Source organism: Cryptotermes secundus, unplaced genomic scaffold, assembly GCF_002891405.2.
Source record: "Cryptotermes secundus unplaced genomic scaffold, Csec_1.0 scaffold169, whole genome shotgun sequence".
NCBI lineage: Eukaryota > Metazoa > Arthropoda > Insecta > Blattodea > Kalotermitidae > Cryptotermes > Cryptotermes secundus.
Genome location: NW_019734311.1, coordinates 104,242 through 130,775, shown reverse-complemented (window position 1 = coordinate 130,775; position 26,534 = coordinate 104,242). Strand labels below are relative to the sequence as shown.

At 38.1% G+C, this 26,534-nt stretch overlaps 2 protein-coding genes and 1 long non-coding RNA gene across 7 annotated transcripts in view; 2 read left to right on the top strand and 1 right to left on the bottom strand.

The window, feature by feature from the left end:
- Window positions 1–2,897: 2,897 nt before the first annotated feature.
- On the bottom strand, window positions 2,898–20,002 carry LOC111868461 (ruvB-like 1). The gene is made up of 8 exons (XM_023859105.2): window positions 19,745–20,002; window positions 16,875–17,003; window positions 15,171–15,345; window positions 12,992–13,194; window positions 11,816–11,984; window positions 11,034–11,232; window positions 6,062–6,256; window positions 2,898–5,764 (listed from the first exon to the last, which is right to left on the bottom strand). Exons 1-8 carry the CDS (start codon window positions 19,883–19,885, stop codon window positions 5,605–5,607), a joined length of 1,371 nt encoding a protein of 456 aa, XP_023714873.1. The 5' UTR covers window positions 19,886–20,002; the 3' UTR covers window positions 2,898–5,604.
- LOC111868462 lies at window positions 6,236–15,725 on the top strand. 2 transcript variants are annotated; one of them, XR_002843513.2, is made up of 4 exons: window positions 6,236–6,314; window positions 7,410–7,512; window positions 11,008–11,107; window positions 15,306–15,725. It is a non-coding gene; the product is annotated as an uncharacterized LOC111868462 (long non-coding RNA). The 2 variants fall into 2 exon arrangements; XR_002843512.2 differs by lacking the exon at window positions 6,236–6,314 and having other exon boundaries at window positions 7,251–7,512.
- A 78-nt stretch (window positions 20,003–20,080) lies between the features above and the next one.
- Window positions 20,081–26,534, top strand: part of LOC111868469 (ubiquitin-like modifier-activating enzyme ATG7) — a 38,800-nt gene continuing 32,346 nt past the window's right edge. For 2 of the 4 annotated variants that reach the window (XR_002843516.2, XM_023859125.2), the window contains exons 1-4: window positions 20,083–20,496; window positions 21,668–21,863; window positions 21,959–22,072; window positions 23,328–23,593. Coding sequence is in view for 2 of the 4 variants with exons in the window: in XM_023859125.2 (XP_023714893.1) it covers window positions 20,282–20,496; window positions 21,668–21,863; window positions 21,959–22,072; window positions 23,328–23,593 (791 nt within the window). In the remaining 2 variants the exon portion in view is untranslated. Of the gene's footprint in view, window positions 20,497–21,667; window positions 21,864–21,958; window positions 22,073–23,327; window positions 23,594–26,534 lie in introns of all 4 variants that reach the window. The other 2 variants (XR_002843517.2, XM_023859126.2) reach the window with 2 other exon arrangements.

The following is a 26,534-nucleotide window of genomic DNA, read 5'->3' as shown; positions in this document are numbered from 1 at the left end:
AAATGAACTTATCTTTTGAAACTAACATCATGAAGTGAAAATGGGCTGATTAGAACTAAATGTATAAACATAAGCTTCAAAACATTACTGTCTTAAAATATGATGTGGTCCTACTTGAGGAACAATGTACACTGCAGTTGTGTAGTTGCTTAAAAATCACCGAGCCACTCATATGGAAGAAACAGATACTTCTCATGCCAGTTTGGGTACTGAGATTCTACAAACATAATTGACCAACTAAGACCATATATACATGACAAAGTAGTGTACCAGTAGAAGCTGGAAGTGCACGCCGTTGTTCTGTACACATTCTTGGCATCTCCATAAAGACAACACTGTTTTGATTCCCCCCCCCACCCCTAAATGAAAACTTGTCTTAATTTATATGAATAATTCCTCTGTTTGGAACTCTTTAACATCCTAAAATTTATGCCAAAATCTTAGCCTTACTTTCTTGCACTAACATGAGGAGCGTTCTGTATTTAATGCCTCCTATTTTTTTAATGAAAACTACAACAGGTACAGAAAGCATAATAACACAGTTAAATAGAGCAAGATGTCAGCTACTTACAGTTATTTTTCCACATAATCAGTACCATTCGTTATGCACTTTTGCCAGCGATGAACAAGAGTCTGTATGCTGCGCCAGCAGAGGCTAGCCACTTTCTTACAGCTGCAATGACAGCATCGTTGTCCATCTTTCATAGGCCCAAAGAGATGGAAGTCTGAAGGTGCTAAATCGGGGCTATAAGGCGGATGTGGTAGGACAGTCCAGCCAAACTGGTATGGGGTCTAGCGTTATCCTTTTGCAAGTGAAAGGTCTGCCTCTCTGGCCTGACTCGGAAAATGCGGGCTTTCAGCTTAGTCAAGCATCGTCTTGTAGTGTTCAGAATTGACAGTCTCACCAGGCTCCAGGAAATCCAACAAAATCACACCCCGCCTGTCCCAAAAGACCATGCACATCACTTCCCTGCCGATGGCTATGCCTTGAACTTCCTTTTTCTTGGGGAATCTGGATGTTGCCACTCTGTGGACTGTCTTTTAGATTCCGGCTCATAGTGGTGACACCACATCTCATCTCTGGTGATGATGCTGTCCAGAAACTTTTCACCTTCAGCCTCAAATTGGTGCAACAGGTCCTGACAGACTTCCATTCAGTGAGTTTTGTGGTCCTGTGTAAGCATCCGCGGGACCCACCTGGAACAAACTCTGTGATAATCCAGCTTCCCCAACATCGTTTCCAATGCATTACAGCCAGTATTAAGCCATGCACACAGTTCCCTGGTCGTTTTCTGCCGATCTGTATGGATGAGCTGATCGAGGTGCTGTTCATTGTGAGGAGTGGCAGCTGAGCAGGGACGCCCAGGGCATCATTTGTCGTGCACTTCACTTTTGCCACTGTTGAAATGCACTACCCACCGCCGACATCCACTGTATCATCTCCGTACACCTTTAGCAAGCGTTGATGGATGTCAATGGGTGCAATTTGTTTGGCAGTGAGAAATTCAGTAACATCTGTTTCGTATGCACTTCTATGTCAGACGCCATTGTGGTAGACTGCTCTGCTGTCGCTGTCGCACAACAACCAAACAAACAATACATTGGTGGGAAGGTTCAACCTTTACTACAACATCAACATCCAGCTCAGATGTTACATATTAACACAAAAAAATAGGAGGCATTATATACGGAACACCCTTCGTAAATGCTTTCTCCACTAACTCACATGGTAGTTGTTTGACACGAAATTACATGCCTGAGTGAATGTTTTAACACATTCACTGCCAAAATTGACTTAATTGATTTATTGGTAAGGTATAACTATTGCCAGCATCAGTTTCACCCAATTTAACATAAATTTGAATAAAATCGGGGAGGATTGCATGACTTATGTACCAACTGCCTGATTTTGTCCCATATTCTGTCCGTCCTTATATTTATGACACACTGTTGATTTTGTGCAATATTGAGGCAGCAGACATGAGAGGTTTAACAACTGTATGAGGTCATGGCTGGTCTCTGGGGCACAGTGTCACCATTTGTGTTCATGTGTTCCAACAGAGTAGTCATGGCACGGAAGAGATTTGGAGCACTATAGAAGAAACTGCAGAAATTACAAAAAAAAAAAAACAGTACTTCTAATATCACCATTATATCTAGATTTTAAGTCCATTAGAATGATGATCAGAAGACAGTGAAAACACTGTAGAATTATCAGATCAGCCAGGATGTTTTGTAACTGGCTGCCCTTCTGTATCACCTTTTACTGTGGACCCTGCAGGACAGTCATATTCTGGAACAGCAGCAACCCGACTCAGTGCTTGGAAATGTTAACGCCATCTTCATGAACACAAACAAATGGCGTGCTCAATGGCAAATTGCAACAGCATTCCAAAATTAGGTACAAGATATTGACATAGTGAGCAGTGGCAGTCTGTAACATTTGCACTTCAATTTGTATCAGGACAATTACTAAATCAGTGTTCCAGCTTACAGAGGCTCACTTTGACAAGAATATCAAAGTGTTGAATTATTCCATCAAATTGTGATCTTAGAGTCCAAAATCTAAAACCAATTGAGGCAATGTAATGCATTTGTTCTCATCTTCCAAGTAAAGTGTCTGGTAAACCTGGTATAAATTCTCAACATGGCAGAAGCTGCAGATACCATGAGCAGACAGAGGCAAATTCAAAGTTTTATCATTCATTATACAGCATGTGGTATGCACCACACTGTTCAGTATCCATTGTTTTGCCTCTTATGTGAAACATGATAGTGGCTACAGAAAGTTTTTTTATCTCTCACATTGCTCTCCAACTAGTGCCAAGGTCAAGAAAATGTGCATGTATACATCCACTCTCCCATTAGGGACAACTTTACTTTTACCTCCCACATTGCTCTGACTTCATCAAGCAAGTGAAAACATTTCTTCACTGCATTAGAGTGTAGAGATACAGACCGAGGTAAAACTGACAGGACACAATAATCCAGACTAATCATGCAAAATCTCTATCTGTGAGCAGTCCCTCCTAGACCTAATAATGAAATAGAGGGTCTCCTGCCACAGACTCTTCATATTCTGCCAAAAAGGAGAAAAATACAAGACTTCGCAGAATTTGTCTCAAGGACAGAAACATGATTTCTATCCTCTGTGGAGCTTGTATGAATCCTGAAGGCTGATATACTTGGTATCTCATTCTCACAGTCTGGTAAAGGCAGTGTGAAATATTAATTTTTTTTCTGTCTTGTGAAGCATGAATTTAGAAGCCAAACATTGAATGATGGCTCAGGAATACAGTGAGTTAGCACATAAGTGCTTGCTTAACTAGCTGTAAACAATTTATTGGGCTATATAGGCTTTTGGTTTACTGATTACATCACCAATCTGAATCACTGCAGCCCAAACTGACATTGAGTGGCCCAGTGATCTTGAGGAAGCCCTTGTATGTTCACACTGTAATCAGAATTTAAATTGTTACATATCTGATATGTTTCTGACATACATGAATATGGAGATAAAATAATGAACATGACAAATTGCAGGAAACAGGTTCTGAGTTATGTAACCTGTAGCCAGTATTGGAGATTACAATAATTATTTTTATTGTGGTGCTTGGGTTATGAGTACAATAACTTTTGTGTAAGAATAAGACGGTATGGTAACTTCATACAAGGGTGTTTGGACAAAGCTGTATACATTTTTTTTATTAATGTTGTGTGAATGGCACTAAGATGTTTGTGACCAGATTTTTCCAATCATTTTCAGAAAACAGATCATATAAGGTTTAAGTTATTTAAAGAGTATATATCCAGAATCGTTGAAATAAAAATTGCAAAGAATATGTTAACTAAAGCATGGAACATTGTAAACACCTGTGACTTCCAAATTACTTTACAGTTGGTAATGTAGGCATTTAATCCTTTCCAGTCGAATGTAAATATATAATCAACATGTGACTGTGCTTCCATGGACAAATGTCAATATTATCGACAAAGTTTGTTTTGTATTTCTGCGGTCATATTTCAATCATACGTCACTAGTTGGCACTGTAAACTATACCAACACATGCACGAATGTTTTGTTTTCCTCCTCCTGCTATCTGGAAGTCATAATTTGAACTTCTTGAGGAATGAATGATATTTATATATTATGGCATGTCACATGTTAGTAGCATGCTTTTACATTCAGCTGAATCATGGCCCTCTGGATTGAAGAAACTAGATATAATTCCTTGCGTGATGTGGATGACGAATCTAGTAGTGCTGTGTTAAGTGAAAAACTCCATATTTACTCTGATGATGAGATAATTGGAAATTGAAGGAAAACTGCAAGTGAAGAATCGACCAACAAAATGTCAGAGAGTGAGAGCGAAACAAATGTTGCGTGTTGGTGGGTGGGAAGACATGACAGTGGGCGATGGTGCATGTGGGGAAATGATGCCACTGAATAAGCAATTTAGCCATCAAAAACAAGGACATGGGTTGATAAAACATATAGAAAAACAATTTAGGAAAAATTTTGTGCACGTAAAAAATTGCAATACAAGAATCAACAGTTGGGTTCAAGTGCAAAATAATTTTCATAATTTGTAATCAAAAAAAAAAAAACAACGAAGTTGGACATCAGATTATTTGCATTGACTGAAAGTGACATTGGTTACATTCACAGTATAATTCCAAAATACAGAAAAGTTGCAGGCGATGCTTTGAAAACCTGTTCATTTCAAGAATAGTTCTTTTCTTGATGGACAGACTAATGTCTCAGTGTGTCTGGTATTGAAGACTACCGCAATTTCACTGACACGTTACAGCAATGTTGAGTTGGCCCAAGAACTGGACAATTGAAAATGTAAGTATACATTTGGCTTTCTTTTTTAACTTTATGCCCTTGTTGCACCAACTTTTCAGGCAAAACGGTTCACTTAGTGACTCGGCAGGCATTTAAAAACCCTTGACGATCTGGTTGTGAAGTTTTCTAACCAGAACGACTGGAAAGGGTTAAAGGTTAGGTGACAAAAATATATCCCAACTATTTGCGTAAGGGGAATAAATGATACACTATTTAATTAAGCATGAGTAGCCAGAGCTGTACATATACTTTGCATATTATATTTTTGAGACGAATAAGTGGTATGAGGGTTGTTCAAATGAGACCCTTTCATGGTGCTGCTAATAAATGTAATAGATTATGATGTGTGCATGACAGTAGCAAAAGGGATCCACTGGATGGTGAGTCATTGGGATATCAGCCTCAATGCCCACAGTTTTTTGTTGCTTTTAATGGCCTCTGTTCCTTCAGACAGAAGAGTCCAAAACAGGTTTCATTCGAACAGCCATCAAATATAAGGGAAAAACAAAGTGTGACAAGGTATTTGCATTGGAGTTCAGTATGGTATTCTAAACCGATTACTGAAAACAGCATACTGAGGGATAATTTTTGGAAAATAAGTTTGTTTCAGAATATAAAAATATGACCAAAGCTTTATAATTGTTTTGATTTTAGACTGACGGGTATGAGTGATACATCAGTTGAACTTCGAGGTATTTCCACAGCTTAAATCTATCAGAAACCAGGAAACAAGCAGCCAGGTTATTGAAAAATGGTCACTTCATATATTTGTCTTTATGCTGTGAAAGAATCTTGGCTGATGATTTCGCATCCAAGAACAGTTCTCCGACTTCCTGAATGTCTTCTTTAGCAATAACAGATCGTCCATTTACTTTTGCTGTTAGAGCTGATGGTGTTAACAGTTGAACAGCATACCTGCAAAACAAAATGTCCAAATCAGAGTGAAACAGTGTTGACAGGAACTTATAAAATATTTCTATTTCACTAGGACACTCCTCACAGTAACCCATAAAATATTTAATTCTGTCTTCCATTTCATCTGAATTTGACTGCAAATAATATCTAAGGGAGTTTACAAAACATCTCTTTCCTACTGATATTAAAGATTATAACTTTAAGTGTGTATCTAAGGGCTAAGCCATTTTGCATATTAATACTTATTACTATCACTTAATTGATTTAATTTTTTACGCCAATATTTAAGAAACTCACCGGAGGGTTGTTCTTGTGCCAATTTCCCCCACCATGCTAAGTGCTGCTTCATCAATTTGTATTCCCTCTGTCTGTGCCCGGAGCCTAAGAATCTGCTCCATCTCAACACGGGAGTATGGCAATGTACGGATAATCAGGAGCCTATCAAGGAGATCCAGAGGTATCCCATGTGGAGAAATAATGTCCTCTGTACCTCTGCAGGACATTAATAAATTGCGAATTCAAAGGAAGAAAACAACAGATTTTACAACAGGTAAAACATAATCCACTGAAATATAAATACAGTGGAACCTCGCTTAACGAGCATAATTCGTTCCAGAATCTTACTCGTAATGCGAAACACTCGTTAAGCCAAACAATTTTTACCATATAAATTAATGTAAAATACGATAATGCATTCTATGCCAAAAAAGTACTCAAAAAATTTTATGTGTAATGTTTATTCAAAGAAAATTATATATACATTGTTAAGGAGCGTGAATCATCTTTTCGTCTATGCAGAATGAACCAACCTGGAATGCGAATTATATTTGCAGAAAACGGAAAAAAAAATCGAAATAATTAGTTTATTATTTATGATACATATCTAATTCTTTTTTTACTAGAAAGCTGTCTAGAGACATTTGTTTATGCCGACGCTTCAAAATTTGGTGAAAATGCGACAGCATTATCATTAAATAAATTTGTAGTGCGCATAGCCACTGCTTTATTAGGGTGATGCTTCTTAATGTACGATGCAACAGTTTCCCATGCTTTCAGCATTTCTCTTATTACGCCAGAAGATTGTTGCTTTGCTGTTACCTCCTCCTCCACAACTTCTTGCTGTGAAACACAGTGTAACTCCAAATCGTGCAAATCATTGATGTAGACCGATTGTATGTGCGTGCTAGATCAGCCAAGCTCGTTCTTGCTTTTCAATGATTTTATGTTTCATTTCTACGGTTATTTTTATTCTCTTATGGCTGTTTTTGCGGCTTTTTCCTCAGGGACATTTTTGCCAGGGTTATTAAACTTTGCACAAAAAAAAAATCACAAATAATATGTCTGAACACAAGTTTGGAAAAATGTGTGATCACAAGCGACACTAAGATGCTAGCGGAACGAGTGCACAATCCGGGACTTCCCCTCTCATAACTTGTTATGCGAAACGTCGCTCGTTAAGCAAGTTATTTTTTCTACAAATTGTTTTGCTCGTTATGCGAATTCCTTGTTATGAGAGGTACTCGTTAAGCGAGGTTCCACTGTATTCTCAGTTTTAAGCATTACAAATCAAATTACTGCTGTTGAGAGTTTTCTGACATGAGGAGCTAAAGACTATGAAGTTGTAACATTTTCATTAATATATCAGGTAATATCTGGTGACCCGGAATAGACGGGGGAGGAAGTGTTTATGGTCTACTTCAAGCATTATTCCATCATCTGGAGCCAGTGAAGAAAACCACAACTTAAAGGTACTTTGAATTAAATGTTCTAACCTACACATATTATGTTTCTGGGCATTATCCATTGGCCTGTTTTTATTTAAAACATCCATTTTGGAGACTGGATTCTGTCGCTGTCTTCAGGTAAAACCTACTCAGTTTGGCACAATTGATAGAGTTAGTCCCTATCTCCAGACACCTGCACCAACACAGGATAGGGAAAAAACCAAGCACAGCATAAATCATCTGCGAGTTATGAATTGGTTGTTAAGATTTATAACTGGCACAAACAAGTCATAAAATGAAGATGGTTATTGCAGGAAGGGTGCTGTGAATGAAGAAAATGGACGTGAAGCTAAGGGAAGTATGGAAATCTATTTCAAATATTTTGACACTGTCACTGAATGAATTTAAAATAACTTAAGTATTTAATAGAATTTGGGTTGAAACCAAGATTTTTTGTAGTGTATTCTGGTTATTACATTTATGACCAGGAGCAGGAAAGAATGATACAGGCCTTATGGAAACAAAAATGTCCTGGAATGACAAATTCTAAGAGGCTGAGCTGACAAGCAGGAATACTGTCATTAATAACAGCATAGATGGCTTCAGAAGATTACATTATACTCCTGATTATCCAGTTTCTGGCATATCCATGTGCCTTTTATGCGCATTTGTAAACTTGCAGAGTGCCTATTAAGGTTTCTTTGTCCATTTCTGTGCATGAAAGAACTTGAGAACACTAGACAGATTTTCATGAAGAACTGCTAAGCCATTTTTATATAAATTTAGATTGAACAGTTTCATTTCCACTCTACACAGAGATTGTATGCATTTCTAAGTGTAACTCTGCAAATATTTATCAGAGCCAAAAATATTCTGGAGAAAAGTTCTAGTGAGAAATGAAAATACATGTTTACAATCAATAATATATTATTTTCTGCAACTCTTAAGGTTTCAAAATGAAACAAAAATCAGACACTGTGTACATTTATGAATTTCAATATTCAACAATCACCATAGTCTCTTGCACGATCTGTGATTATCTGTTTTTTCCCCTCACTAGTAAAGATAATCAGGTGTATACCCTACATTCACAATGTATAAGCCAATGACATTATGATGCAAATAAAACTGGATTGTTTTAACCACTTTTGAATATAATGGTAAAAGTAGGCGCAAGCTCTTTACCTCATATGGCTGCTAAGGATAGACCTTGACATCATTAATCTACACGTATACAGCTTGGAGAGTGGCAGAGAATGGGGGGTGGGGGGGGGGTTAATCCAACATTTGTGGGTTTTATGCTAAAAAAACATTTCAGATGTTACTGCTACTGCTGTTTCCAGGAAAAGTAAGGGACCCAGTGCAATAGGTCCACTGGAAGGTGCCGACATCAATCACTGCAGCATATATACATATGCACCATACTACTTCGAATATAAGACACATTTTTCACATTTTTTCCTTTTGAAAAATGGAGGTACATTTTAAACTGAAGGAATATTCATCAGTTTGCAAAACTTTCACAGAGTAGCCTGGAAAGAACCTAATGTAAACATATTTGGAGTAAGTCGTCAAGCCATGTCACTCCCCCCCCCCAACTGTGAGTCAACCCCAAACTTTCAGTTCAGTCATTGCCTGTCATTCTTATTGTTCATGTGTGTTCAGTTTTCTATCACTTTTTACCCACGGAAAAAGCAGTTTACATATGATGCCTCATTCAAAAGAAAAGTTATTCTGTGCATTGAAAAAATAGATAATCATGCAGCTGGTAGAAAGTGTACTACAGTATGTGACTGGCGAAGTATAAAAACAAAACTGTTTTCATGTTTGACAAATAGTATTTTTCTGGACCAAGTCCTGAGATTGATGCCTCTATTTTAGAGTATTTCAAAGATTTACTAAATAAAGGGTTACCTGTACCTATGGAAGCCTCAATGTCAAAAGAAAAAGAATGCTAGAAACAGTAATATACCTTTCAAGCCAAGTTGTAGATGGTGTGAAAAGTTTATGAAGAGAGAGAGCTTATTATTAGGATGAAGGATGGAAATTAGTCAAAAACATCCTTATGAATTTGAAACTAAACTGACTGAATTTCAGCATTTTGTTACTGGACCATGCCCAATGAATAAGCATTCTTTAAGTCACCTCAGCAATGCAGACAAAACTGCAGTTTTTTTGACACAACTCACTATTATACCATATATTTCAAAGGGGGAAAACAAGTGGCCATGAAACCCACAGGTTACAAAAAGTTGCATGTTATAAATCCTGCTGTGTATAACTGCAAACGTCAATAAATTACCACCATATGTAATATTAAACAGACAATGCCAAAAGAATTTTTTTTTGTACAGATGTAATAGTCTGGACCAAAAAAAATGCATGAATGATGTGGGGGTTACTGGAAGACTGGTTTGCATGTATATGGGAACATTGGCCTGATGAATTATGAAAGCCACGGAGTATGCTTCCTATGGATGCAATTTGTGGTCATCTCTCCGATAGAATCAGAAATAGCTTAAGGAACAAAAATACCAATCTAGTGATAATTCCTAGTGGCATAACAAGTCAATTACAACCACATGATGTGTCAATTAACAAATCATTTAACCATCTTGTCTATAATCACTATGATGCCTGGCTGAAAGAGACAATCATATATTGACACCTAGTAGCAAAACAGAAAGAGTGTGTGTCAATGATAGTGGAGTGGATATCAAAACTTGGAAAGAAGTGCCAGTCAATATAATCCCAAAATCGTTTTAAAGTGCTATTTGTCTAATGCAGAAGCTGGAAAGCAAGATAACATCCTTAGGCTGCGCAACAGCTCAAGCGTTGAGTCGCTGGCTTCCCACTGCAGCAGCCTGGGTTCAATCCCGGGTCTGGTCAAGTGGGATTCGTGATAGACAAAGTGGCACAGGGGTGGGTTTTCTCTGAGTACTTCGGTTCCCCTGCCAATCTTCATTCCACCAAATTCTCCATCATCATAATCACCCGGGGCAGGTACAATAGGCCAATCAGTGGCCTCCGTGCTGAGTGGACCCAGCTGGATTCCACCCCCCACTAAGTGAATTAAAAAAAAATCCTTTGGGACAACACTGAACAAAGTGCAACTGAATGATCATTGGATGAACCTTCTGATTAAATAAAAAAAATAGAAAGGAATGAGCATCTAATGACAATTTTAAATTTCCATTTCATTCTGGCATATTTTCCATCACCGTTCACTTTAAATGCGTTCAAATTTATTGTTATTTCAATTGATGTGTTCTAAATAAACTCATTGAAATAAATACACCCTTCTAATCTTTTCCTAAAACCCATATTTAAAAATTGGATGCATCTTATATTTGAAGTAATATGGTTCAGCATAATGGGGAAGAAGTTTTGTTTGTCCAGAATGTTCACTGTGTGGATAGTCTACGCTACATAGCATATGGTTTAGCATCTCATCTTTATAGTTCATATATATATAATCCTGTTCTGATCAACAGCAAGAACATTTTGACTTATGCCTAGGAAACTGAAGAAGAAACGAGTATTACCTTATAACACAGCGGCCACGATTAGTTGCAAAAATGACAATTGGAGCGATAGCACTCTCCAGAGCACGGTGAAGGTATGTGAAGGTTTCAATATCCAACATGTGAACCTCATCAATGAATAAGACTCCAGGAACCAGTTCAGCAATGCCCTGGTCAATATACTTGTTGACCACTTTATTAATTTCCTTTCGTAGTTTGTCTGTTAAAGAATTATGATTACATATCTTGTATAGATCATACACCATGGGGTAGCTTAGTATGGTAGTCACACTCTGCCATACACATGTAGCTCTCTGCATCCTAAGACTAAAACAGAATTGGGTGGTGCTACCATAAAAATTTGAACAGCAGCCCAAGCCAATGGTTTGCACGTGCCGTGGCAGTTTCAGTTCATTTGTGTTTCTGCACAATTAACAATAGTTCACAAAGTATAGTATCAGCCCTGTTTTGTCATATCGGCCTTTTTTGCTGTTTGTTTGCTAAACTGTTTCTGCCTTAACAATTTTCATATGCATGATTCTTTTCTTGCACTGCCACTTTTAATGTTAGTAATCACATTTCTGTGTCATTACCTCAGTCCTATAATGCTGTGAATGTGCCAAATGTTTAGGACTCTTGATCACTTGCCCTTACAAATTCTTTGCTGTTATATGGCTTCTGCCCAGGCTGTCTTTTAACTGAACATTTACAGTAATGTGAAAAATAATCATAAATACTTCCCATAGTAGGAAACTGAATTATAATGACTGACCACTGTAAAATGAAATTCATACTTCTCCTACCTGTGATTTCAGTTTTCTTTGGTTTCATTAGTTGTCCCATCATGGACAGGATATCCTGGCCTCCTTGTGGCCTTGCATTAGCAACATCCAAATCATGCAGTGTCACATCCTGGATAACCTCCTTCTTCTTATGGACATCTCCTTTTGGAAGTGGAACATATTCCTCTGCCTAATAAAACATGGCAAATTTTTATAATAAACATCTAAAGCCCAGAGCATTATAAAAATAAATTTTGTTTCCAGCACAGATATTAGAATAGGTTGAGAAATATGTTTTAGGGAAGAAAGGGGGTGGAGTCATATGAACAAGAAGTGTTCTTTATATTTTAGTATGATCCTGTACTTCTGAAAAATTAATCTGTTTCCATATCTGGCACAGTTCTGGTTGGGTACTGGTAACAAGTAATTGTGAATTACTAACCATTGATATAATGGTGCACTCTCCCACTTCTTACTGCATGAATTTACAAATGATGCATATGGCACTAATGCAGAACATACATCTCTGGCACTCTCCAAAATCTGTGCATTTGGATTTGTGATTTAAGGGAACAACAGGATTACATAAGAATAAATGAAACATATCAGTGTTGCAAGGTAGTCATTCTGAGGGCAGGCCTGTGTTGAGGCAGTGGTTATGGGGGAACTTGTAATAGTGATGGGCATTTCTGTGGTCACTGTTCAACATAATTTTGGGTGAAGATGAACAGTCTCTGTACCATTATAATAAAATGCAATATTGATCCTTGGCACATTACATACCAACTAGATAAGCTTAGGGTACTTTGAATTAGAATTGCCAGATGGCACCAATGTCATATATCAATGTTTAGAGGAAAGAACAGACTTTCACAGGAATATTTCTGTTATTTAAAGATCATCTGGGGAAAGTGTTGTGTGTTTTTCAAGTAGCCATGGCATTTCTAGTCGTTCTATGGCAGGGGTTGGCAGTCAGTGGGTTAATTTACATGACGTATTCTTCATAATGGAATACAAGAGGTTCAAAGGCCCTTTAATCAGTGTTCCATATTTGTGAACATTTAAAGGTGAATGAAAATAGTAGCAAACACATTTGTTTCAGAAATGAAATATAAAATTCCTGTATCATAAGAAATACATTTAATAGGAATTGAAAACAGAAGTCATATTAAATGCAACAACAATGGTCACACTTACTTCAAGATCAAATTCTGTTGCAAAGGTATCACTTCGACCTTGTCTCTTAACCGCACCACTGTTCGCCTCAATATAAATTACATCACCTGTCTCCACCTTCTCCTTCTGTAGGGATTCATATATTGATGGATCTAACTTCAGCTGTTTTGTACCTTTTGCAGTCTTAAGTCCAATTATGACATGGCTTACGGTCTTGCCATACCCTGTGAGCACAGAACAATCATTAGCATATATACATATATATATTTCAGGATTAAAAAGGGGGATAATCTGAAAGAATTAATGAGCTCGCCATGAACAGTAAGATTAAGATCATTTGAGACCTGTATAGAAGAATAAATGAATTTAAGAATAATTACCAACCTAGAAGTAACCTAATGAAGGATGAGCAGGGTGATGTTCTTGCAGATTCCCATGTTTTGAATAGGTGGAAGAACTACTTCTCTCAGTTATTGAATGTATATAGGGTCAGTGGTGTTAGGCAGATAGAAGAACATATAGCTGAGCCATTAGTACCTGATCTTATTCCTTGAGGCTGAAACTGCTACTACATAGTTGAAGAAGTATAAATTTCCAAGTAGAGAAAAAATCTGGCATAACTGATTCAGACAGGAGAGTAAACATTATGGACTGAGATCCATAGAGTCCATTATTGTACTAGTTTACAACAAGGCCAATAAAACTGACTGTAGTAATTATCTGTCATCAGCTTCAGACAAAATTACTGAGGATATCAGTGTGGGTTAACAAATCTACTTGTCAGATTTTGTTGGATTTGCTAGACATTAAAAAATGGAAGTGCAAAGAGATGGTGTGTCAGCTGTTCATTAGTTAATCCCTGTTACTCCCTCCAGAGCATAGGGCATCTGTGAAATGCTTCCACCAGATCCTTTAAACAGCAGTTCTTTTAACCTCACTCCATGTGTTCCCCACCTCCATGGCTTTTTCTTCACTTATCCTCTTCTAAGTATTTTTGAAATGGACGTGCCTTTGAATCCCCTGTGGGTTCAGCTATTCACAGACTTCAAGAAAGCCTATGATTCAGTTAGGAAGGAAGTATTTTACAATATTCTTAGAGTTTTTGGTACCCATGAGACTAGTCAGGCCAATGAAAATGTGCTTAAATGAAACCTATAGTAAAGTCTGTATAGGTAAACATTCATCTGATACATTTCCTATCTAAAATTGTCTAAAACAAGGAGATGCATCACTGCCATTGTTTTCAAGTTTGCTTTAGAATATGCCATTAGGAAGGCCCGGAAAAATCAAATGGGACACATCAGCTACTGGTCTATGCTGATGATGTAAATCTATTGGGAGATAACATAGATACCATAAAGAAAAACATAGAAACTCTAACTGATGCTAGTGAGGAGGCTGGTCTAGAAGTAAACAGAGAAAACTAGTTATATGCTGCTGCCTCATTACTAGAATGTAGGGAAAATTATAACAAAGATAGTTAACAGATCCTCTGAAAATGTGGCAGAGTTCAAGTATTTGGGAATGGCAATAACAAATCAAGATTTGTTTCAGGTGGAAATTAAGAGATTGAATTTGGGTAATGCTTGCTACCATTCAGTCCAGAACCTTTTGTCTGCTGTCTAGAAAAGTAAATATTAGAATACATAAAAGTACACTATAATTTTATCCATTGTTTTATATTGGTGTGAAACTTGGTTTCGTACATATAGGGAGTAACATATATTGAGAATGTTTGAGAAATGGGTGCTGGGGAGCATATTTGGACCAAACAGGGATGAAGTGATAGGAGGCTGGAGAAAACTACATAATGAGGAGCTTCATAACTTTTACTCTTTGCCCAGTATGATGACGAACTGGGCAGGGCGTGTAGCATGCATAGAAAGAAAAGGAATGCCTGCAAGGTTTTGATAGGAAAGCCAGAAGGAAAGGAATCACTAGGAAGATCTAGATGTAGGTGGGAGGATTATATTAAGATGGATCCTAGAGAGACAGGATGGACTGGATTGATCTGGTTCAGGATAAGGAATCAATGGAGAGCTCTTGTGAATATGCTAATGAGCCTTTGGGTTCCATAAAATGTTGGGGAATTCTTGAGTGGCTGCGCAACCTCGGATGACATTGGGCTTACTACAAATGTGCTGTAGAACACCAAAATGTTCCTATAACTTAACTGAGGAATGTATAATCTTTAACTTACCTCCCATTGGATTTTCTGTCTCTACAGGTGTTAGCTCAGTCACCTCACCTTCATAAACCTCTTTTGTTTCTTTGATCCTTAACCCAATAGCACGACGGAAGTTTTCCATTAACACTTCTGTCTTCTTTATTTCAGAACTGTAAACTTCAGAGCCAACCATGGGACAAAATGGAACCTATCAATGAAGCCAGCAATTGAAATTGATCCTTGAGAAATATTCATAATCTGAAAACTGAACGTAATGCAGCAACAGACTTATGCACACACTGACATTTAACTGATACCATTATGCTCGTTTTTGTCAATCAGAGTTCTTAAAAAAAGTTTTTAAGAGTAAGTGATCCCTGGGCCCAAAGCACCATCCTGTGAAGGTCTCTTCATTCTTAAATTTGGGAGTAGGCTGTCAGTTTAAAACTCAGCCACTTCGTATCTAAAGAAAGAGGCCCTGTTACCCACTGAGTAGGAGGCCAGATAGACTGCAGAGCTGGTGTGGATATAAAAATTGTGATGACAGAGACTGTTCCCCATACATTACAGATAAGAGCAAAAAAAAAACAAAAAACAAAAATCTTGTATATATTTATATACATATGAGTACAGCTTCAAAAGGAAATTAACCTGGGATGTCATAACAAGTTTTGTGTGCTATAGGAAGGTAACCAAAGCATGGTGCTGTTGTGGGAAACACTGTAGTCACATGGCTGCACTATGTCCAAACTCCTGAAACTAAGGAAACCAAGCCAAACATTACTTGCATAAAGTGGGGTGGTCTAGGAAAATGCACTAGCCTTCTATGCAGATGGTCTCAAGTTGGAGACCAGCCATATCCAACACAGAATTTTGAACATTCCTTCCTCTTTTAATGCATACCACTGTGTCTGGATTTCTTGTTAAGGTGTAGATGCCCTCTGCTGGTCAGTATCTTAGTTAATATCCTAGTACCAGACTAACTGATATCTGGCCCAATGCATCCTCCTAGCCACAAATATGCAGTCTTATTTTCAACACAGCAAAACTGAGAGCTTGCACATGTAAGCCACTAATACACGAAACATAACTGCATAAACTGTAATAGGCATGCTTAATAATCCAAAGGTAAGTTTTCAAGTACAAATAATAACTGCTTTACAGACAGCCATCAAAATAACAGTTTACCTAATAAAAGACATTAAGATTATGATATAGGTAGGATTATAGTACTAAAAATAACATAAATAAGTGGAATACATAGGATAATCTAAATACATTATTATGCCCCTGACGATGAAGGCAGTAGGTTCCTATGAAATACTAGTAACCACCTACAAGACTACTATATAGTGACACCCCAGCAACCCCAGTCTTAAGTACAATAACTCAAAATTTGTCATGGAAGATGATAGCACAATTTCTAATGATAACATGACTATCTTGAAGAACTAGCAATTCTTCACCTGAGATATGGCTGTTTTCCTTATTAAAATCACAATACAGTAGATTCTTAATTATACAAACATGGACTATCTGCTTTGTGGATTAACTGCAGAGCTTTTTGACCCCCTTAGTTGTTGATAACAGCTTATAATACTCAACAAGGTTTGCTTTCCTCAGCTGGAAAGATATTTGTTCCACTGTTTAATAACCAGTTGTTGGGTTGAATGCAGCATGGAGAGAAGGTATTTTCATATTTTTGTAGCATCTGTCTGTATATATCATGATACTTACCTTATTGCCAAGTTCTTGAGCAATTGCAAGAGCTATGGCTGTTTTTCCAGTCCCTGGTGGTCCTGCTAAAAGACATGCTCGGCCAGCCATTTTCTTACTTTTAATCATGTCAACTACAATTCCTGCGGCCTATAAGGGAAGATTTATTATTTATAATAACATTGATACTTCAATTTAGCTTGACTCTGCAATGCAGTTTGATGATCAATTTTCGTTGTTCCTGGTGGTTAATGTCTCTAGGTTGTTGGATCACATTCATGCCATTTCTGTAATCTTCAAGACACATTTCTTTATCATGGTTATTATGAAAATAAACTCACTGTCATCATGGTCCCAGTGCTTTTCTTTAAGAGAAAGAAAATATTTGTAAATTCTTGAGCAGCTGTGCAACTGTCAGCTTGTCAAGAAGTTACAGAGAAAGAAACAGACTTTAAATAGACACATGAATATTACAGCAAATTAACTGTCTTCCTAGGGTTCTCTCTCTCTCTCTCTCTCTCTCTACAGTGGAGACTCAAGACATTTGTATGTTATATACATTAAGTTCCAGTTATCTGGTATCCATGAATCAAGAATTCTTACGCAACCAAAGAAAATTTACCATTTTTATAAAATTACTTCAGAAACAAAGTTGTAGTTTTCATATGTTTATCTGCCACTGCACTAGCTGCAGTGCTTGTCATTCTCACTTATGCACTACATTCATAGTGATCCACAATTACAGTACGAGCTAGTTCAATTGTGATCATTTTACAGTACATACAAAATTCATGCCTTACATCACTTAACAATGCTCCAATGCTGATAGAACTAAAGTGAAAACATGTTGCTTTGACTCTGAAACTGAAAATTCAAACCAAATACCTCCCAAATACAAGTCTAGAATACTACCTCTACACCATCCTGTTTGGTATTATGTATATAGAGTGAAACATTTTGAGACTGGTGGATTTTGGCTTCCTGAATCTGTATATGTATATATACGAGGGTAAGTCAGAAATTATCTGCACTTTCTCCATGACACATCTTTAGGTTTGTCACACTGCCTCCTACGCATGCATTGTTAGAGTTGGTACTACTGTGGTCACATGATCAAAGTTTTACCTTGATCGCATCATTTTCCTTGATGCTGTGAGAGTGTAAACATGGTCGCTCTGCTAGCAGTGTGCACCAATGATTAACAAAGAATAGTGATCCGATTTCTCTGATTGGAAGGTGTGTCGGGGGCTGAAATTCATATGTGGTTTCATCATTATGAGCCAGAATCCAAAAGCCAGAGTATGGCGTGGAAACACCCAGGATCGCAGACGAAGATGAAATTAAAGATGCAATCTTTCGTGGGAAAGGTGGTGCCAACCGTTTCTTGGGACTCAAAATGGCCTATACTGGAAGACTACCTGGAAAAATGGTGTACAATCAACAGTGCAAGATACAGTGATTTGCTGGCCAACAATCTAAAGCCAGCAATTCGCACCAAACGCCGTGGCCTATTGTCGAAGAAAGTGTTGTTGATGCATGACAATGAACACTCACACAAGGACGGCCAGACCGTTGAAACCATTAACCATTTGTGTTTTGAGGTGCTGGAACACCCTGCCTACAGCCCAGATCTTGTCCTTTCCGACTATCATCTCTTTGGACCGCTCAAAGATGTTTTACGAGGTTTTTGATTTTCTACGGACAAAGAAGTGGGGGTTACACGACCAATCGAAAACCTTCGTGGAGGGAATACGCAAGCTTTTGGACCGCTGGAACAAGTGCATCGAAAAGGGAGGAGACTATGTAGAAAAGTGAAGTACTTGTTCAACCCCTACTTTTCTATATATGGATTGGAAAAATGAGAGTGCGGATAATTTTTGACTTACCTATGTAAAATGTTTATGTATGTTTTCACTCTTTATCAGTTGGAACAAGTTCACGAGTATGCCAATAGAGACGTCAGTTCACGGCTCTATTATGGGAGTTGCCTATAAGGGATACATGCAAAACACCTATAAAGAATGTATATGAGAGTACAACTCAGCAACTGTATCAACGGGTGTGGAGATTAAATCACCACCTGGAAATGGTCCATACTGTTTCCACATACAAGGCCAGATTCACCACATTGTCTCACCACTATATCCACACATGGTGAATAGGCCAGAATATCGGCAACTTTATATTTTTGATTCTCCTAAAGAACAAAAGTCTTGAAAATGAATCAAACCAAGGGTGTATGGCAGATGTAATGCAATGACTGTGAGAGATCCTGCAACAGGTTAACTGATATTCTGGGGCATACAAATGAATGCATCAAATGAAATGAAATATAAGAAAGAATAAACAAAATTCACTGATATTTAATTAATAACCCTTAATATCTGCTAGAACAGTGTATGTTAAGCTGGATACTTTCCCGAAGAGGTGGATCTTTTCAATTGACCTAATCCTTCTAGGCGCACTATGGCTCTGGGGTTGACTCAGCCTCTAACAGAAATGAGTACTAGGAATCTTCCTGGGGGGAAGGGAGAGTTAAGGGCGGCCGGGGCGTAAGGCTGACAACCTTACCGCCATCTGTGAGCCTATTGTCTACAGAAAATATGGGAGCCTCGAAGTCTCGTAGCCCTATGGGCCTTCACGACCTGTTACAGGGATTGATTTGCCTTTAAAGGTAAAGTTATTCCAGTGCTTAACTAATTATGCACTACGCCATGAAGGGGAACGGGGAAGTGGAAGTATAGATCCACACCTTTACCTTACCTTTTGACTTCCTGAATTTCTTGTATTGTCCAACACCCTGCTTTGTGGAATTAATGTGAAGTATCTATTTCGAGGGCTGCTTATGTTATATATCAGGTCGCATGTTGATAAAAAACAATCCCACTAACCTCACGTGCTGATTCTTGACCAACTAATCCCGCTGCCATTTGAATTGCTGTCCCACCATCATCCAGACCTAAACCTTTAATGTGGCTATGTGCTGATATCCTTTGAGTTTTTGCTGTACTTTTCACTTCTTCAATCTTCATCTTGGAAGCGTCTTTGGATATTTGAAACTACAAGTCTTATGTCTTCAATCAATTGCAAACAAGTTTCAGTTGATAGTTTATACAATCGTTATCGTTACCATCGCAACACACACTCGAGTCCGCTCGAGACGTTAGAGACCTCGAATTATCGAAGAGTTATCGATAATAGCAGACGGCAGTAGTCGACAGCGTCGACAGTGGTCACAGTCGTCAAAGTATTTTGTGACCATTCTGGGCTTCTGGGTATCGTAAGCGATCGTAAGGAAAGGCTTAAGAATCGAAGGAATTGTGTTAATATGCGATTATTTTGTGGTAGAAGTAACAGATTATAATTAAGATTATAATGTCCTTTGTGAACTGTGACATGGTCATTTAAACAATGTGTTGGATGTAGAAATGAGCGCAATGTTGCAGACAGAAGGATCGAATATCTTGCAGTATTCTCCTTTTAATTCGTCAGTGGATCCAAGTTTTTGGCATCAATTATCGCATGTGAAACTGGACATTGACAGATTGGAAGAAAGTGCCAGACCAATCTGGGGATATTATTCAAATGCAGTTCCTCCTGGGCTGACATCTAATCTTCATGTAGACTGCAGTGCATATAACGAGTAAGAGAATTAAAATTAGATGCTGTAAGGTAGAAGTTCGGGAATTCTGGTGATATAATAAAAATTAATGTTAATCTAGTGTAAATTTTATTCAGTTCAGAATTTATGTACACAGAAATAGGCTTTGTTTTGATTGGCCATGTCACCCTTTCATGACCACCTCTGTGGTCTAGTGGTCAGAGTTCAATTCCCGGCGCTACCAAATTATTTCTGAGAAGTAGTGGGTCTGGAATGGGGTCCACTCAGCCTCGTGATGATAATTGAGCTATTTCAAGGAAATAGCGGCTCCGGTGTAGAAACCGAAATTAACAGCCTCGGGGCGATGACCACGCAATACCCTCTATCTGCTAAAGTTGGCACTAATTTCGTTGACAAACGGCGGTCACTCGGTCGGTATAGTTCACTTGCGGACTAAAACCACGGAGTTTTTTTTGTTCAATCACCCTTTCATATCCTGTTGTATTCTAACTCATTCTATCTTCCAGCTGCCCTTTCTGTGTTTTTTTGCAATTATATTTACCTCATTGTTGTAGTGCTTAGAGCAATGCCACAACTTGGTTAGATAAATAAAATTTAGTAATGGTGTTCACAGAATTGCCATCATAACTGTGTCTCATAATATTACATTATATGTTACGATTACAAAACATTCTGTGAAAACACTGTGCCTTAAATGCACTGCTAGTGATCACATAATGAAGTTGGTTATTACAGATGATCAAAGATGTTCATGTGCAACTGGTATTTGATCTTATGAAAGGTCTGACGACTAGAGTGAACATGATTGAATTATTGCAAAATTAATCCCTTGTCACATCTAATATAGTAAATTGAAGTAAAAATGAATGTCCCCTGCCTCATTGCAATAAAACAATTTGAAAAGCACTTAAATAACATGGTCCGATAATTTCAGAAATCAGTGCAATTAAGTAGCAAGACAGAGGGTTAAGAGAAAGATTCCTAGTCACTAGTAGGCAAAGTAGGTATTTGTCATAACAGGTTAAAACCTCAGATATGAAATATGATTCTAACAGTGACATATAAGAAAGTACAGAATCTAATGAAATTGGCAATGATGTGTGAAAATTACCAGTTAAAAATTTTAGCCTTCAGACTCACTCTATATAGTGAGGACATGACAGATTTTAATGTTCAAATTTTCCATTTTCAGGGAATGTGAAGTACAAAAACCACTGCTTGGTGCATATGGCATATTACTTAATAAAAACACACTTGAAACATTCAAGAACTGTAATAAAATTGCATTATTAGAAGAACATGGTCAAGAACTGTGGCATAGTATTACAAGTGGAGAAGCATTGAACAACCCTGCCTTGTTGTCTCGATTTTTTCTACTAACATATGCGGTAAATTTAATATTTATACCAAATGTGACCATCTCTGTTAGTTACTTCTCGTATACTTATTTTAATGGTTATATATCTTTGTTATTTATTTTCAGGATCTGAAGAAATATCATTTCTACTATTGGAGTGCATTTCCAGCACCCAGTTTTCCAATAATAACTTTAAAAAAACAGCCACTAAGATTAGTTGATACTTTCTCAGAAAAGCAGGTATATAAGTAATTAGATATATTAATAGTGTGTATGTGTGCTTTGATGTGTGTGCGTTTGCTTGCATGCATGTATGTATGTAATGACCACATTCTTTTACCTAATGCTTTCCTTCAGCCAGTACACAAACAAGTGATCCATATTGGCAAGCTTGTTAAAATACAACCATTGCACTCTTGTTGATGCATTGTGTGTTGAGATCTTAAGCTAAAACTAAGCATGAGTGTGCGTGTTTTCAGAAAAAAGGTGCTTCTTTTAACAATTTTTTATTCAAATGTTTTAGTGTGAAACTGGCATAGAAACCCATGCAACTATGCCACCCAGAACTATAGATACATTGCAACTTCCAATACTTGGTCTTCTAAGAAGAAGACTGTGCTTCTACAGTCCAGTTGATTTCCCCTGAGACAATTGAATATTACACATTTTGTAGTTGTAATATTTGGTGTTATGGAATGAAATTACTGTTACATTAGTTGAAATGGTGGCTGACTAACCATATATCTACAGACATTTTAGATAGGCAATTAAACAGAATAGCAAAGTAGAGCAAACTCTGTTTTTATACCTGATGCAGGTCCAGATTAACCTGGATGTATTNCAGAATTTAGACTTGCGTTTGTATGGCCGGAGTGCTTAACGTCCTGATATCTCTAGTGTCGACACAAGTGGTGCTGACGGGAAATTGTTTTGTTCTAAATGAGCTTGTATTTGTTTCTTGGTCAAATGTGTCGTTTGTTATTTATGTATTGTTATACATTTTTTATTANTGGTTTTATTTAGATTGTATTATATAAGTTTTTTATGTGTATATACTTTTAAGGTTCAATAACCTTACCTGTCGGTAGTTGATGTTGCTTGTCTGTGTGTTGTGATGCTTGTGTGCTTAAGGAGTGCTGTGTCGTGTGGTTTATGTATCCTGTGTCTGTGACGTCAGTGTGGGGGTGTATTACAGTGTATTGCTTATTTATGTCCCTAGTTCTTTCATATCACATCCATATACCCAGTGAGCCTGTACACACAGTAGGAATTGAAAGAGGACCTTTGAGGGTATATGTACCAGGACCCCAGACTACCTTCATTTGGTACTGATCTGATAATATTTTTTGTGATATATCAGTATACAAACCTCAAACCCATTTTCACTTTCTTGCATGTCCAGTCTAACCAGCCCTGGCTTCATATAGATGCTGGGCTGGAGAAACAGTAATTTATTTGTTATTTACAAGAAATCTAGTTTCTGATATTCTTTCAGGTCACAGAACTTGCAAGAGTTTACCTGGCTGTAGATGACTGGAGACAGCGAGGATACTTTCTTGTCAAAGTTGGTAGTGATGGTGATTCAAGTTCTATTAATATTGTTCCATTATGTGATATAAAAAAGGTGCCTGTAGCTATTCCTGATGGTGAAGATATTAAGAAGACAGAGGGTGTTTATGTGGGAGTGGCTGATCCATGCCCACTACCTGACCATCCTGGATGGCCCCTAAGAAACCTCTTGGCCTTGTTGTCTTATTGTTGGTATGCATTATGAAATTATTCTTGAATCTTACTTTATAAGACAAACATTTTCTTAACAACATTCCTTCCAGAGCATCATTTTTAACTTCAGGATAAAGTTGGAGTCACCATTGTAATGTTTGTGTTTCTCACAAAAGAAAGTACCATAACTGTTATCTTGAACTTATTCAGATTATGTCTGCCAACTGTTTATTACGCCAATTCCAATTTCAGGCTCAGTGAACAGCATCTTTCTTANCTATACACAGTTGGTAGGACTCCTTGGACGGGTGATCAGTCTGTCACAAGGCCACCACCTACACATGACAACACACAGACAATAAATGCACACAGACGTCAGTGCCTCGAGTGGGATTCGAACCCACAATTCCAGTGTTCGAACGTGTGAAGACAGTTCATGCCTTAGACTGCACAGCCACTGGGTTCAGCACGTAGCAAACATAGTCCAACCAAAAACTCATATACCTAGAGTTATTAATTTCTCATTTTATCTGGCCCATTGAAAGTGCTGAATTACCTAATGTGGCCCGCGGTTTGAAAAGTTTGGAGACCCCTGCTATACACAGTTGGTAGGACTCCTTGGACGGGTGATCAGTCTGTCACAAGGCCACCACCTACACATGACAACACACAGACAATAAATGCACACAGACGTCAGTGCCTCGAGTGGGATTCGAACCCACAATTCCAGTGTTCGAACGTGTGAAGACAGTTCATGCCTTAGACTGCACAGCCACTGGGTTCAGCACGTAGCAAACATAGTCCAACCAAAAACTCATATACCTAGAGTTATTAATTTCTCATTTTATCTGGCCCATTGAAAGTGCTGAATTACCTAATGTGGCCCGCGGTTTGAAAAGTTTGGAGACCCCTGCTATACACAGTTGGTAGGACTCCTTGGACGGGTGATCAGTCTGTCACAAGGCCGCCACCTACACATGACAACACACAGACAATAAATGCACACAGACGTCAGTGCCTCGAGTGGGATTCGAACCCACAATTCCAGTGTTCGAACGTGTGAAGACAGTTCATGCCTTAGACTGCACAGCCACTGGGTTCAGCACGTAGCAAACATAGTCCAACCAAAAACTCATATACCTAGAGTTATTAATTTCTCATTTTATCTGGCCCATTGAAAGTGCTGAATTACCTAATGTGGCCCGCGGTTTGAAAAGTTTGGAGACCCCTGCTATACACAGTTGGTAGGACTCCTTGGACGGGTGATCAGTCTGTCACAAGGCCGCCACCTACACATGACAACACACAGACAATAAATGCACACAGACGTCAGTGCCTCGAGTGGGATTCGAACCCACAATTCCAGTGTTCGAACGTGTGAAGACAGTTCATGCCTTAGACTGCACAGCCACTGGGTTCAGCACGTAGCAAACATAGTCCAACCAAAAACTCATATACCTAGAGTTATTAATTTCTCATTTTATCTGGCCCATTGAAAGTGCTGAATTACCTAATGTGGCCCGCGGTTTGAAAAGTTTGGAGACCCCTGCTATACACAGTTGGTAGGACTCCTTGGACGGGTGATCAGTCTGTCACAAGGCCGCCACCTACACATGACAACACACAGACAATAAATGCACACAGACGTCAGTGCCTCGAGTGGGATTCAAACCCACAATTCCAGTGTTCGAACGTGTGAAGACAGTTCATGCCTTTGTCTGCACAGCCACTGGGTTCAGCATGTAGCAGACATAGTCCAACCAAAAAGATGTGAAATGTGGTGTTTACTTCACTCTTGTATGATCCAAATAGGATGCTGTATTGGGCTACAAGATAATTTATTGCTTCCAGTTGTGACTTGCTGAAATTAAAGTTAAAATGATACTCTCTGGTTAGTGACTTCCCACTGCCTTTGTGAATGTGTGTGACATAATATATTGGGGAAGCACACACACAAACAAGTGCCACTGGCTGTAAGAAACTGAGAAGTCACCTAGTGCTACATTGGCTCTAACTTCCCTCAGACATATGTCCTATGCATTACATGAGATTTAGCAGAAACAGGATAATCTATATCCATTGTAATTCAAGACTGCTGGTTGTAAGTTTTCTGCCATTGCTTGCTTAAGATGGAAACAAACTATCCTTTCCCTCAATCTGCAAGTGTCACAGTGAGTACAAATGAACTACATACATATGACAGTCTTCAAAGTGTTCATTACCTAAATGCCTGTTTCCTTTTCAAATCTGGATTGAATTGGAAACAGAATCCAGATTTCTACCACCTCAGAAAGGCAAATGGAGGAATTTAACTGGGATTGGCTGTTCACAGTGGTGAGGTTGTAAAACATAATACCAAAATAGTCCAAGTAGTTCCCTTCAACATCCTGATACTGCTTCTTGGGAAAGAGAGCTCACCTTATTTTTAGGTTATTAAGAATAAATGTGAAGAAGGTGATTATGAGGAATAACCCTCAGAACTTATATTCAGGTTTGTGTGGTAAATGAAAACCAGACAATCAGTGACTGCCAATTCGGAAGGAAAGATCAGTTACTCTTGCCCTCTTGGGTAATTACATCAAGACCTGCTAAAAAGCTGTTGAAGAATACAGAATTAAAATAGCATTCAGAAACAATATTAATTTAAAATTAGAAATTTTCTTTCTTCAGTACCTTCCTCTAAGGGGTTTAAGACACTGGAATATGCAGACCTGCATGTTTAGATTTCTGTAATTCATGTAGATGTCTAACAGAGAGATCAGTCATATTAAGTGTGAAGAGTGTATACACAGTGTTTAAAAATAATAGGATTTTCTATATACAACCCATATACTAAATAATAGATTCATTCATTCATCAGTAATCTTTCAGATGACAGGTCCACAGTCTCTTCCGAAACAGTTCCTCCATTTAATGTGATCTAGAGCTTTCTCCTTCAAATAAAAATATCCTCTTCTGTCCCCAAGATCATCCAGCATCT